The sequence below is a fragment of the Danio rerio genome, chromosome 1 (genome assembly GCF_052040795.2).
Source record: "Danio rerio strain M-AB ecotype USA chromosome 1, GRCz13ab, whole genome shotgun sequence".
NCBI lineage: Eukaryota > Metazoa > Chordata > Actinopteri > Cypriniformes > Danionidae > Danio > Danio rerio.
In genome coordinates this window covers 24046251-24060605 of record NC_141021.1, presented here as the reverse complement: position 1 = coordinate 24060605, position 14355 = coordinate 24046251, and the positions used below count along the sequence as shown (strand labels likewise).

The 14355-nt window shown below is 33.7% G+C and overlaps 1 protein-coding gene across 1 annotated transcript; it reads right to left on the bottom strand.

Moving 5' to 3' along the window:
- Positions 1-3332: 3332 nt before the first annotated feature.
- Positions 3333-14329, bottom strand: zmynd10 (zinc finger, MYND-type containing 10). Its single transcript, NM_200397.1, is given in 12 exon segments — positions 3333-3531; positions 5984-6109; positions 6209-6330; positions 8699-8824; positions 9069-9241; positions 10740-10831; positions 10946-11034; positions 11801-11953; positions 12035-12088; positions 12194-12310; positions 13945-14053; positions 14196-14329. Coding segments are annotated over 12 exon segments (1347 nt in total). The 5' UTR covers positions 14282-14329; the 3' UTR covers positions 3333-3431.
- Positions 14330-14355: the final 26 nt, after the last annotated feature.

Sequence of the window (14355 nt, the reverse complement as noted above, 5' to 3'; positions counted from 1 at the left end):
TAGTTTGTGGTGTGCTTTGTAAAAGTGATCACTGTTTACAAAAAGGATTCATCAGTTAAGGTATTTACAAGAACATGAACTAATTATTCATATTTTTTGTTCAGCAATTATTATGCTTGCTTTACTAATCCAGCTTTACTGATGCAGTTTTAAATTCACATTCATGCTTGTTATAATGCATTATGGGTTTTCATAAACTAACGATGAACAACTATATTTTCATTAACTAATGTAAACTTTATGAACAAATACTGTAATAAATGTGTTGTTCATTGTTTAATTATAGATGCTGTATGTAAGTTTTTGATTCTTCTAAAGCATAAAAATATCATATATGTTTACAGATATTTAAGAAACAAGTCAAGGGAATATATTTATCTAAAAAACAATGTTGAAATCAGATATTCTGCTTTAAAAAAAAAAGTGTTTTCCATGCCAGAACGCTGTCTTTGTTCTGCTAATTTGCCAGTTTAGCCAATTATATTTCAGCACCCCTGGTTGCCTATGTTGCCATGGTGGAAAACTTCATAGACTAAGGCTTTTTCATTCATTCATTCAAAAAGGCTCTGAAAGCATGCATCCATGACCGAAATGCGACCTCTGGGGGACAGTAGCAGACTCTAAAATGAGACGCAGATTCCACATGAGGAACGCCCTCTATTGTGTATGCGGTGCAACTTCATTAATATGCATGATAGCTTCGAAGACTGTAGCTGATACAGTGTTCAGACGGCAGAGAGAGACACCATGTTGTGTTGCCAAAACAAGCGGGAGAAGAAGAATTGTTTGGAGATACGAGTCGTCAGTGTTGCTTTTATTATTTGCTGTGTGAAGGTTTTGTTTCATTTTCCCGCCATGAGAGTGCAGCTGGACTCATGTGTGGATAACAGTGCATGCGACGCTCGACAGAAATACGTGTCTAAGGAACATTTTTTACTAGAGAGCTTTTCTCACCTGGGAATGGTGAAATCCGGATTTGCCGCACGTCTCCCCTTAATAAAGACCCGGCTCCAGTTGGTGATGATTGTCCTGTCTCTACAGATTTGGTGAGTGAGCGACCATTGGTCTTTGTTTATTCAGATGGCAAAATTAGTTGGTATGTTCAGCAGTTCTCTTTCAGTGTTTAAAGACAGACCTTATTCAAATGATTTCTAATTTACTAAAGTTTACAGTACGTTAATATCCCTACAATATTATAGGCTGAAAGATCTGCTGTAAACGTTGCTCTTCAACATGCTAGTTAAACACCGCAATCAAACTTTTACCGTCGTGGAGGATTTTCGCTGCACTTTGTGACAGAAATAACACACATGGCTCTCTGACGCTATACCTACAGAGTGCATCAAAGTTTCCGAGAAACGCGAAGGTTTTTTTTCTCTCTTATTCGCCGTGCGGTATCAAACATTGCATTAAAAATACATGCTTACAGCAGTTCCTCGAATCAAATATCTAGTTTGTCACGAGGGGCATAAATGAAATTCCTGAATGGAAGAGCCAAACTGCAGTTGAAGCCCACCATTTAATAATTTGTCAAATAATTCGATTACATCCATTATATCCATGTAAACACAGTCACTGTCTTTCTCCCCTGCGCCTGTGTGTTTGTTTAGCCTCTGTGAAAATCAGTCTGTGCTCAAATCGAAACTCCCATTTTTTTGCAAATTTGTATGCAATTTCCCTCCTCCGACACTACCCCCTAAACAGACTTTTTCCAAACTAGAGGTGTGAAAACACCCTGTTGAATAAGGCACACAAGGTTTACCTGAGGTGATTATTGTCATAGTTTTCTGTTGTTCACCTGTATGAAATAGAAGCCTTTTCTAATATATCAATTTGAGGTGTTGGTGAGAACAAAAACTCCTTTTTTATATTTAGAATCCTTCTTTCAAGAGTTCCCACTTAGATATGCTTGGCACGTATAGCAGGTTTGGCATGCTGTCCCGGAAGAGAACCCTGAGCTCGGAGAAATTTGAGCCCAGGGCTCCCGCCCGGTCTAGAAGCATATCAGGAGAACCGAGATCAGGTAGGTCTCGATCGCTCCCCCTTTAGAAGGGGAGAAAAAGGAGGAGATGGGGTGGAAGGGGGGATTCTTCCAAAACGAAGATAGTGCAATAAGGAGAAAGTGATCCATTTATATTAAGCTAGGATCATTCTGATTGGATAATTACTGATTACGGATGAGTGGCCAGCGGTGCACAATCATATCATGTGCTCCTCTCGAAATTAGTTTATGAAACTTCACTTCCAGTGCCGTTGCTTTTGTTTATGTTACTTGCTCCCGTCCTCAATCTGGCAACCTGCGCTTGCGTTTATTTTGATCCAGTAGTGCAATATCTATTTCAACCACTGGGTGTCAAAATTACATACTGTACCTTTTAAGTAACATTAAATAATACAACCTTATTGTAATGTTCCAGCCTCTGGAATCTTAAGGCATAGTTCATCCAAAATTGACACTTCTGTTGTGCACTTCTGATCATTTCCTTATCCTTTCTTGTTCAAAACCTACTTGAGTTTTTTCTTATTCTGTTGAGCCAGAGAGAGTTGTGAAAACGGAAGCCCAAAATTTTCGATCATCATGTGATTCATGTAGACCTAAAATTAGATAACATTAAATCTTTCAAAAGTGCATAATCAGCCATTTTCAGCTGTAACTTGGCTGTGAGAGCTAATTTCTGATAACTATTGAGAGGCTTCACAAGAAGCCATTGTTGTTGATAAAATGTTCCATTTGGAGTCTACAGAGTTGTCGCAACTTGTGTTCAACAGAAGAAAGAAATTTATGATGAATTAAATGATAATGTCATCAATTGTAGGTGAACTACTCTTTTAATGGTTTTATTTTAGCATTACATATATACCTTTGTAGTTTGTATTATTTTTTGGATATGTTAAGGGGTGTTTCTTGTTAAAATATTTTAAAATAAACTTTAGACTTTATTTTGAACATGTCAAGACAACTGCAATAACACTAATTAAAAAACTAAACCAATGCAAAACAATAGTAACTTCTAGGTGTATCAAAAAGGAATAGAAAGAGGCAAAGATATTTTAAGATATTACCTATTCTCTGCTCTACATTATAACAAATAACAATACATGACAATAAGTAATAATCAGTAACAACCGTCATCATATATGTCTATATAAGGTTTGTTTTGCAATTTTAAGGTGAAATTGTTACAATATAATAGCTAAATGATGCCAAATATGGACATAAAACTCATATATTTACAAAGTTTTTATGACAAAATGCATACTGTATGTAAAAGTTTTCCTAAAAGAGTGCTCTCTTATTAATTCACTTATGACCTAATATAAAAGATGTTGGAAACAGTTTCTTGCGATTTTTTCTATTAGTGTGCATTCAATAAGACGTTCAATAGTGGACATGTTGTAAAGCACATCTGTGTCCACAGCATCCCTCCCCTTCAGCTGCTGATCTTCATTTCCTCCTGCAGTTTCTGGAAAGCCTCTGCCATGAGGTTGCATGAGAGCTTGTGCTTGGGCCAGTGTTTCACCTGACACTCCCTACAGCCAAAAATCACACCAACAGAATTATTCATCAAATTAATTACCCAAACATTTGACATATTTGCGTTTTTCTTTTCTTCTTTTGAAGATCTTTACAGAAATCTTGGAAAAAAGCCACTGACTTCCACATTTTTTTGCTGTATGGATGTCAATGGCTACTTTTCCCCAACATTCTTCATGATATATCTTATATTGTTTGTGTTCGACAAAAGGGAGAAATTAATAAACGGTTTGACCCAATTGAGTCTGAGAAAATGTACATTTTTAGGAGAATTACCCCTTTACCAACAAACAAAGCAAACAATTGTATTACCAGTAATGTTTTAAAAGTGTTTTGGTCCCTTTCCTACAAAAAAAATACTTATATTTAATGAATTAAAACAACACAATTTTTTTTTTGTTCAATCTACTTAAATTTGTAAAAATATTTAAGCTAGCTTAATAGATTTGAGTTAAGGCAAAATGACAGATTTGTGTGAAAGCCAGCGTTTTTACAGTGAATCTTTGAACTTTTCTGGACTGCTGCTGTATATGGAGGATGAGGGAGCTCTCACATTTCATCGAAAATATCTTTATTTGTGTTCTGAAGATCAATGAAAGTCTCAAGGGTTTGGAACAACATAAGGTTGAGTAATTAACAGATTGTTTTTTTTTTTTGAGTGAGTGAGTGAATTAATTACTTAAAGAGCTGATTAGTAGGGCGTGACAAGACCTCGCGAGGTCTGACTGGTCGGCACAAATAGCCTTCCGGCAGTGCATCAACAAGTCCGTTTGAGCGCTTGTTAATGGAAAAGCAGCAAGAAAAGTGGTTCGTAACAAAACATCGTTGGGCTACAAGTAAGAACTGTTTACGTCAGGTGCTGAGGTAGGGGCTACTCTGACCAACACAACAAACAAAAACTCGAAGCAGAAAAGGTTTCGAGCACCATATATAAATAGTAACGGAACATAATGCTGAACACATTGGCATTCTAAATTCTGTCAATTCAAATTACGGTGTGCTAATAATAAACCACATTACTCTCCTTTATATACTCCTTCTGTGCAAATTACGGCACTGTGAATAAACAAGTTATTATTGCTCGAAATCTCCATCTCTATAAACTATAGTTGGCTGCATGATCACATCGTATTCACTGGGTTTAAATGCCAAGGTTGTTTGGTGGGAAAGAGGGGGTATAGAGCTACTTTGCTTCAGGCATCGCAAGGTCAAGTCCCAATCCCATCCTCTTCCTCTCCAACTTTGCTTCCACTCTACAAACTGTCAAATCCCAAGATTCCCAACAAAGGGGAAAAAAAAAAAAAACGTGTACAAGATTCGGTGTAGTAAACTACCAAAATGTTGTGCTTGGAGAAATAAGTAAAGATGTTTTTAGAGTTTCAAGAGAGCACTGCTTTCTCTGGCTGATCTATCCTACTAGGCTCTATGTACTGGACATTATTAGTTTGGAATACATAATATACGGAGCCAGTAAAAAAAACTACAATTTTGGTTAAATATGAGAGACTGTATCATATATGTTTAAATCCTGGTTTTGTGCCTATTATTATAGTATTATTGTGTTTATTTATTTTACTTTTTTGTAGGGTGGAACTCGGGCTTTGTTCAAAATCAAAACATTCAATAAAAAAAAGGAATAAAAAAAGGGAGAACACTGCTTAGATTATAGTTAATTATTGCTGTTACTGATTGCACTTAAAATGATTTGTGTTATTGTTTATTTTTATGTATAATCGTAGTATTTGCCTGCCAGCTGAGTTTGTAGGAAAACATTCTGTGTTTATATGTTTACTGATTAGTTGGCATTTAAAGGCATATTTCAATCAAAATGTATTTACTAGACAGGTTCCAGTGCTACTTTCTTTAAGAATTAAGAGTTTTAAGAAAATGCTAAAGTCCATACATATAATGGCAGCAAAAAGTGACCAACAATAAGGTTTTAGCAATGCTGGAGAAGTATCAAAAATGGTCCTATTCATGCCACACATAGTGTTCTAGAGGCTATATGGTTTTAAATAAGATCCTAAGATTTATACAAAATAAATTTTACAAATTATTATTTATTAAAAATCTTGGTCTTTATCATTTCATGCAATATTCTCACTCTAAGTCTTCCAGAAAAAGCACATGACTGCACCTTTTAAATTAAACAAGCTTAATAAAAAATTGAGTCCCACTTCCTAGAAACTCCACAGTATTTGTGCCATTTCTTCACTAAGCTGAATATCTCTGAACTGTACATGAGTATTAAGCGATTTTGGACGAAGGTTTACAGTCAAAGCCAGTATTTTCATAATAATTCATTTGATTCATTAAATTAATATGTTTTATTTCTGGTCGGAAAAAGCATATAAAAACAAACTTGTTTTGTTATAACAATTAATATTTTGAGTAAACAATATCTTCAAATGGGCACAGTCTGAATGTTTTTGTCAGAAAGCACAATACCTGTTGCAGTACCACTCTCCCTGACAGCGGGAGCAGCGTTTCACACCCGTTCTTCCACAGGCTCCACATTTAGGTTTGTCTGGGATTAGATTCTCCATCACATCCAGATTATACGTTTGAGCCAACCTGATCAGAAGGCCTCATGTCAACATTTATTCAGTATATATGCCAACTGTCAGACTGAGATTTGAATAACTCCTCTTCCAGATATACATCAAATCTTACCTGCTAGCCTGTTCTCTCAGTTCACTTTCAGAGGGGTTAAAAACATTCGTCACTTGGTATTTGGCAATGGCTTTCCACTTCTTGTCATTCTCCATTACAATATTATTCCATATTTCTGGCAGCTAAATGATAAAAAAACATGCTTCATTTTTGATGATTTTGACGATTTTTTATTGGGGTAGATGGCCAATTGAATGTTACCATCTACTGTGTCTTTTAAAAATTAGGGGAGGGGAAGAAAGTATTTTATGCTCCCACAATTTAAACACAAAATTGTAAAAAAAAAAAAAAAATTTTAATGTAAACATGATGTCAAAGAAAACAATTGTGCTGGATATATTCACAGTCATGTAAAAAAAAATTAGGACAACCTATGAAAGCCTGGGTATTTTGTAAGGTTTTATAATACGGATATTATATTGTTATTAAATCTGAATTTTAACAATACTGAAAGATTAAGGTAACATAACTAAACCATTAAAACTGAAAACTTTTGTTTAAATTTAAGATTTAATTCTACAAAAATGCATATTCTGAGGAAAAGGTTAGGACACCTCACATTTAGGGCCCTATCATACACCCGGCGCAATGTGGCGTAAGGCGCGACGCAATAGTTTTTTTCTAGTTTCAGCTTGGCGCAAGAGTCGTTTTGAGGCGTTGCGCTACCCTGTTTAAATAGCAAATGCATTTGGGCTCATATGTGCACCCATAGGCGTTCTGGTCTAAAAAGGAAGGCGTTCTGAGGCGCACTGCTGGCGCGTTGCTATTTTGAGAAACTCTAAGAGATTTTTCAATAGACCAAAACAAACCCGGTTTTAACTCCAGCGCAGAGTTGCGCCTCGCTTACACACTGCTTAATACACACAAGAGGTAGAGCAATACGCAAATATCTTTACATATGAAAAAAAATTAAAATATTAAGGATATATATAGGATATAATAAGAATAAATATACGATATAAATATAAAGGATTAAAATATTACAAAACGTATTATTTTCTAGCCAACATAAATATGAAAAACCACTGCTTTTATGCCTTTTTCATCTTCGGAGGCTTTTTCAGTTCATTCATAACAATTTGCTTTTGTATAATTTTATTATTATTAGCAGTATTATTTATTATATCCATATTTATATTTGTTTTATTAAAAACAGATATTAGATTATTAGATTTGTCCACCTGCAGGTTTTAGACCATATGGGGCACAGCATGTGTTTTAGGATATAACTCAGGTTTTTGAGCACACTTCATTATTATTGTTCATTTATTCGTTTGCTGGAAATTAGAACTGAATTTAGAAATAGCTTTGAAACTAATTTTTGCGCTTAACAAACAAAATTAATTATTTATAGGCTAACTGATGTCTGCGTGTAAAGGTTTCCCTATCCACAAGAGCGAAAGTGAAAGCGATGCAACTGACTCTTAAAGGGAATGGGAGATTAGACTCTGATTGGTTTATTCTCAAAACACACCTATAACTCAGGTGACAGTCTTTGTACTTTTATTTCGGAGTGCCGATTGCATAAGTTTTATATTTATGCATTTTTTTTTACTTATAATTTTTTATATATAATTACTATTTTACCAAGTGTATATAACTACTGTAAGACAATGTCAGCATTTGGTACATACTTTTAGTATTACCTTTGCTTGAACTGACCCGATCTAATCCTGTTTATGAAATGAACCTGCACCCAAGGTTTGAGCTACCAGAACTGTTGCTATGACAGCAAGTCTCAGATGAGTTTTGAAGAAATAAACGATCCTGAATCATGTCAAATCATCAATATCCAAATCCAGCTAACTGAGTAATCCACGTACGAAGAACAGACCCCTGGTCAGATCACCATCACAGAATCCACCATGAATTCTATGGTGTATCAGAGAGTGCTTGAGGAACACATGAGACCATCAGTCTGAAAATTAAAGCTGAAACAAACTGGACCATGCAACATGACAATGACCCAAAACATACCAGTAAATCAAGCAAAAACTGGCGTAAAACTAAAAAATGGAGAGTCCTGGAATGGCCAAGTCAAAGCCCAGATCATAATCCTATTGAGATGCTGTGGGGTGATTTGAAATGAGCTGTACATGGAAGAAACTCCTCAAACATCTCACAGCTAAAAGAATTCTGCATTAAAGAGTGTGCTACACTTTCCTCAGACCGATGTCAGAGACTGGTAGATGGCTAATAGAAACGCCTCACAGCAGTTATTTCACCCAAAAGGGTAACACTAGTTATTCAGGGGTGTTAAATTCTTAAATTTCTTAAAATTCTTAAATTCTTTTTTGTCAGTTATAATTGTTTTGGTATGTTACCATAATCTTTCTTGAGATATATATATATATATATATATATATATATATATATATATATATATATATATATACTCTTAAAAAAAACTATATAGTGTACAAGACATACAGTTGAAAGCCTATGAAATCTTACTGATCCCAAGTGTACATATATGTGTTTGTAGAATACCTGCTCCAAGATGAGATCTTTTTTAGGAGCCACTGGATCTGTGAGAGCAAGTTGACTGAGGAAATGCTTGAGATCAAGTAAGTTTGGTAACTGATCTATCACAACATCTGTCAGAAACCCACGAAGCTGCATGCAGACAGAGAAAAAAATCATACAGTAATTATCTTTGACATTGAATAAATCAGAATTAGAGGAACAGACTGTATGTTTAGGTTATGAGTAAATCAAACTCAGCAGTGAATAATGCAGATTTATCCACTCTTCAGATATTTAATGTCTGAATCAAAATCAAAATGTAAGTTTTACATGTATATACCAACTTGATACACTACAGGAACCCTTATTGAAAAGCACATATTTAAAGTCTTACTTTTAAGAGTTGTGTTTTATTGAAGCTGTTGAAATCATATTTCCGCTGGCAGTCTGGTTTGAGCATCAGGTTTAGTAAAGCTATCCACACCTGGCCATCATGTTTACTCAGCTTCAGCTGATCTTCAGGGAGGACGGCTCTCCATTTGCCCTCTGTGTATTTCTCCTGTGTACCTATATAGAGAAAAAAATACTTCCAGCAGTCAATCCTACCTTAGCAACTGTTGCTGTGCATCACATTATAAGCTTTTGCTCTTTTCTAATGTAGGTCTATGAAAGTGTTATGGATTTAAAGTGCCTGTGAAATTAAAATAAATTTGTAGATGTTAAAAAAGTATGAGTACAAGTATTAGTATGAGTGTGTCAGTTTTAGTCAAGCTTGTGTGCTCCAAAACAGTGACAAAACTCACATTTAGAAGATTTAAACATCCAAAGTTTGAAGTTTGTGACTGCTTTTCATTTGATGCACTTAAGCTCAACCACTCTCACTGGCAGAGCTGATTTAAAAGGAGAGGAGCTACTCTATGTCCCACCCTGTATTCATGTTTTAGTTAATACTGTCAAACATCAAAAATAAAAATGCACATTTCAAACCTTTCATAGGCCTTTAAGTAGACTGTACTTCAAGCCTACAACTATGTATGCTTTTACATAGTTGACTATATGATTTTGAGATTCCAATTTTTAAACAAATGACAACTAAAAAAAGATGAAAACATTTACTACTGTTCAAGAAGCAACACAATGCATTAAATGATATTTGATTTTTAGCAAATTCTTTTATGCTTCCCAAACTAAAGTGTTTTTGTAATATGTAGTAAAACACCTTTTAACGGTTCCATGAAATTAAAATAACGTTTTTTGGATGTTGGTATCAGTATTGTATGTTTTAAGGATATTTATAAGTGTGCTCCAAAACAGTGACAAAATTTGCATATAGAAGATATAAAACTGAAAAAACATGTAAAACTTATGGTTTGTCACTTCCACCTAAATGGATCAACAGTTTTATTCACGTCATTAAATAATTTAGTTTCTCATCAAATAACCAATAACCAATCAAATGGACCCTTCAACTTTTTATTGGCTTCTCATTTGATGTACTTGAGCTCTCATTGGCAGAGCAGTAAAACAACAAAACACCATTGGCTGTTTTTTTAAAAAGGGGAAGAGCTACGCTGTCTTACCCTCTCTTCGTGTTTCAGTTGAGATTACGTCAAACATCGACTAAAAGTGTATATTTCAAAGCAGTGCACGGGACCTTTACATGCATGTAATAAACCAGAATCACATTTTTTATGAATACAACCTACATCTTTAAATAAATTATTAACTTATTTTATATTTAATTTTGATTAATTTATATTTAATTATTTTTTTATTTAATTTATATTTAAAATTGTCGTTGAGTAGATTAACACAATCTTGTTCATATATCTGATCTTCATATACTGTATCTATTTTCTAAGTTATAATGATTCACATTACAGCTGGTTTGAGTGGTTCATGGTTTATTACACATTAAGCAAGAAAAATACCTATGAGAAAATGAATGTGAAAAATACTTCCACAACCAGCACTGCTGAAAAAACTGGCACTTTTATTCAGGTTTCTGGATGAAATAGAAAAAAAAAACTGCTTTATAAAAATATCTGCTTTAAATACATCTAACCTCTTTTCCAGGGGCAATTTTCCACCAGCTGAACCAGCACACATGGCATATTATGAGTGCACAGCATCCGCGAGAGCACACTCAAACTCAAACTACAATAAAAGAGGAGATTTCAGTGCTGATTAAAAGACAGCATATGAATTTAGACTGTTTTACATGGGTTTGTATTTTTGTGTGTCTCTTTAAATAACCAGTAGCTGTGATACCTCTCAATGTGATCAGTAATGTAGCACAGGACTGACAGAGCCTTGATAGAGATTTCAAACTCTAACATATCACTTTGCTTTTGCAGATCCTGCAACAGAAAGTAAAAAGGTTCTGGTAAATCTAATGTAAATTACAATTATGGTAATGAGTTTAAGTTCCATTTGCTGTGGGCAAATGCTTTCCAAAGCTCGCAGCAAATAAAGGGGGCGTGGCTAAACACATTCTGCCAAGCCATCAAACTGACCTCCTCAGAAAATAACTTTTTGAGTGGATTAACTTGCACAGACTCATTGTTCACCTTAAAACTAGCAATGTGCCCTCAAAAAATAGACACTGTAAAATCTGATTTCAAGTATAGTTTAAAAACAAAGCAATTTAATTGATGAATAGAGCATTAAAACATTGGACACTGATTTATTTCATTTAGGAACTAAACGAATGCTAAACAGCAAATCAGTAAGCAAAACAGAAAAAACCGACAATCTTATGTATAAAACTGAACTCAGTCAGTAATAACTTTTTTTATAACTGTTCTTATCACATTTGCAATCTAAATCGATTATTTATCTAAATCGTATTGTATAAAGCCATACAGTAATATTTTTGCATTCATAACTTGAGTTGTAAAGGGAAGTCAAACTGCATTCTTGTAGGCTTCAACAACTACAATAGTATTTTAGATAAAAAATTTGCACACCCTTAAATTGTTGTGATTCTCAAATAGCTAGATGCTCGTTTTGAAAAAAAATGAGTAAAAGTAAATGTAAAAGACTGGAGTAAGTTTTAACTTTTAATAAGCATTCCTATTCAATGAGATTAGGAAAATCAAAACACAACAATAAAGTGTTGTTTACCTGTACAGATGCCGTGCCTGACATCTGTGTGTGTGTGATTCTGTCCTGAGTTGGGATTTCTCCAGATACAGAGCGTCCCACTAGCAGTGTGAGTTTGCGATGACAGTAATCCACTAAGTCAAGAACACAATCACCAGCAGCTTCACTGGACTCCTGCATGTGCAAAATACACATACCATGATCTAATAAAATGCACATCCACATACATATAAAAACCTGTGTGTCGGTGCTTACTTTGTGGTACATAATCGTCTCCAGCAGGTTTATAATGGTAGCTTCATGATGAATCTGAAATTAGGAGAAAATGTAATGACCCAAGGAGCCTGAATGATTTCTATTTTTCTAAATCAGAGCTTGGTGTGCTTTGGAAATTTATAAGCTGAGTCTGCTCACCACTATGTACAGAAGAAATGTGCTCTTTGGGTTAAAGTCCTGGAGTTTGCAAATTATAGGAAACACTTTATGTTTCCATACTTCGGTAAGTATCATTGCATGTACCAGTGTGGGAATCTGGAAAAAGGTCAAAAACAACAGCAGCTGTCACTTTGTCATTTCTGTTTCTTATTTTTTTTTTTAAAACATACAGGTGAGAAATGTGGAAAGATGTGCTACTGTGAAAGGTGACTGATGATCTGGTGATCAAACATTTTCATTTTTACACAAAACATTATCAATTTTAACTTCAGAAGAGTTGGTGGAATAATCCAGATAATCCAGATTTTCAATCACAACAAATGAAAACTTTTTCTGAATGAATAAATAATATTAATAATAATTCTCTGAAGGACAATATTTTATTTTAAATTAGAAATAAATGTTCTCAGACTTTTATGAATTACATCAAATATTAACATCTTACTCAAACTGACAACTAGGCTCACAATGAATCTGCGAATGCATCCATCATTGAGTCTATTTATTTACTTGTGTAAATGTGTGTAAATTTATATTTATTCAGTTTTTAAATAAATTTTCAGTACTGACTACTATGAAAATGTTTATATGATTTATTTACAATACACTTTGCAAAGTAATATTTTCTGTCTTTTAGTAGATCTATAATATGAGAGACTTGCTTTGTTGACCAAATAAGTGGATCTAATTAGATTTGTCTTGTAAACATTAAATCAAAGTTAAAAACGGATAATTTTTTAATATATTAAGCTTGTAGTTACAATACTCCTAAAATCATTCTGCATAAATCCACAGATTTTTTACAAAGTTCTGCTAAAAAATAGCAAAAATGTCCACAGATACTGTCTAGCCCTACTGATAACTACAAAGTCCAGTAAAAAACTGAGAAGTTGTCTATTTTTTAATAATTAAATAATGTAAAACAAATTAACCAAAAAATCTAAATAAATGTAATCTTTAATAGCAGTACATGTAGTAAAAGTAAGAACAAGACAAACATAACAATTTTTTTTCTCCCCCATACATTTGGTCATAAATATTAGTATACCTAATCTCTGAGTACAATTTCTCTGAATCAAGAAAGTAGCGTTAACATTATACTTCAAGATTACATTAAATTATTATTATCATGAAAATGATCACGCCAGTTTCCCTGTATCGAAACTGACCAACAACAACAAAAACAACAACAACAAATTTAATTTAATTTACCTTTACAAATCAATTGGTGGAATAATCCAGATTTTCTATCACAACAAATGTAAACATTTTCTGAATGAATGAAATGAACAATATTATTAATAATTATTAGAAATACCATTTTTATTTGAAACTATAAATAAATTTTCTCAGACTTCTATAAACTACATCAAATATTAAAATCTTACTCAAACCGATAAATAAATCCAGAAAAACTGGGATGTGGTCTCTTAGTTTTTAATAAATAAATAAAATAAATAATGTACAATATTTTAACCATAAGATAAATCTAACCTTTAGTTGCAGGACATGCATTAAAAGTAAGAACAAGGCAAGCATATTTTTTTTTCCTCCACAATACATTTTGGTCATAAATATTAATAACGTTATACCTGAGTACAATTTCTCTCTATCAAGTAAGTAACATTATAATCCCATTAAAGTTTACATACAATTATTGCTATCATGAAAATATCATGATATTCCCTGTATAGAAACTGACCGACAAAACAAAATCATATTTAATTTACCTTTCCGAGAGAAACGAAAAGGTCTTTAATGAATTCCTCCTGATTGGCGCTGGCGTTCAGAATAGCTTGCATATTCAGCTTCTCAATAAATTCATGCTGGCGAAACCACCTTTACAAAAAAAAATTGAAATAAAAAAACACAACATTGGCTATGGATGACAACGATGGCATGGCTATACTAGTTTTGGATTATTTTACGTGTTGTTATTTTACCGATCCTTGACTTATAATATTATATTCTCGTAATTTACCTCGGGCTTCCGATTTCGCGCAATGACATCTTTTCCAGGCTTTGAATATATCCTTCAGCTTCTCCATGTAGAAGTACTGAATCCATCGCTTCAGAATGTTTTCTTCAGAAACCTAAACTAGCAGCTTTTCAAACACTCTAATGTTATCATACTTCTATTA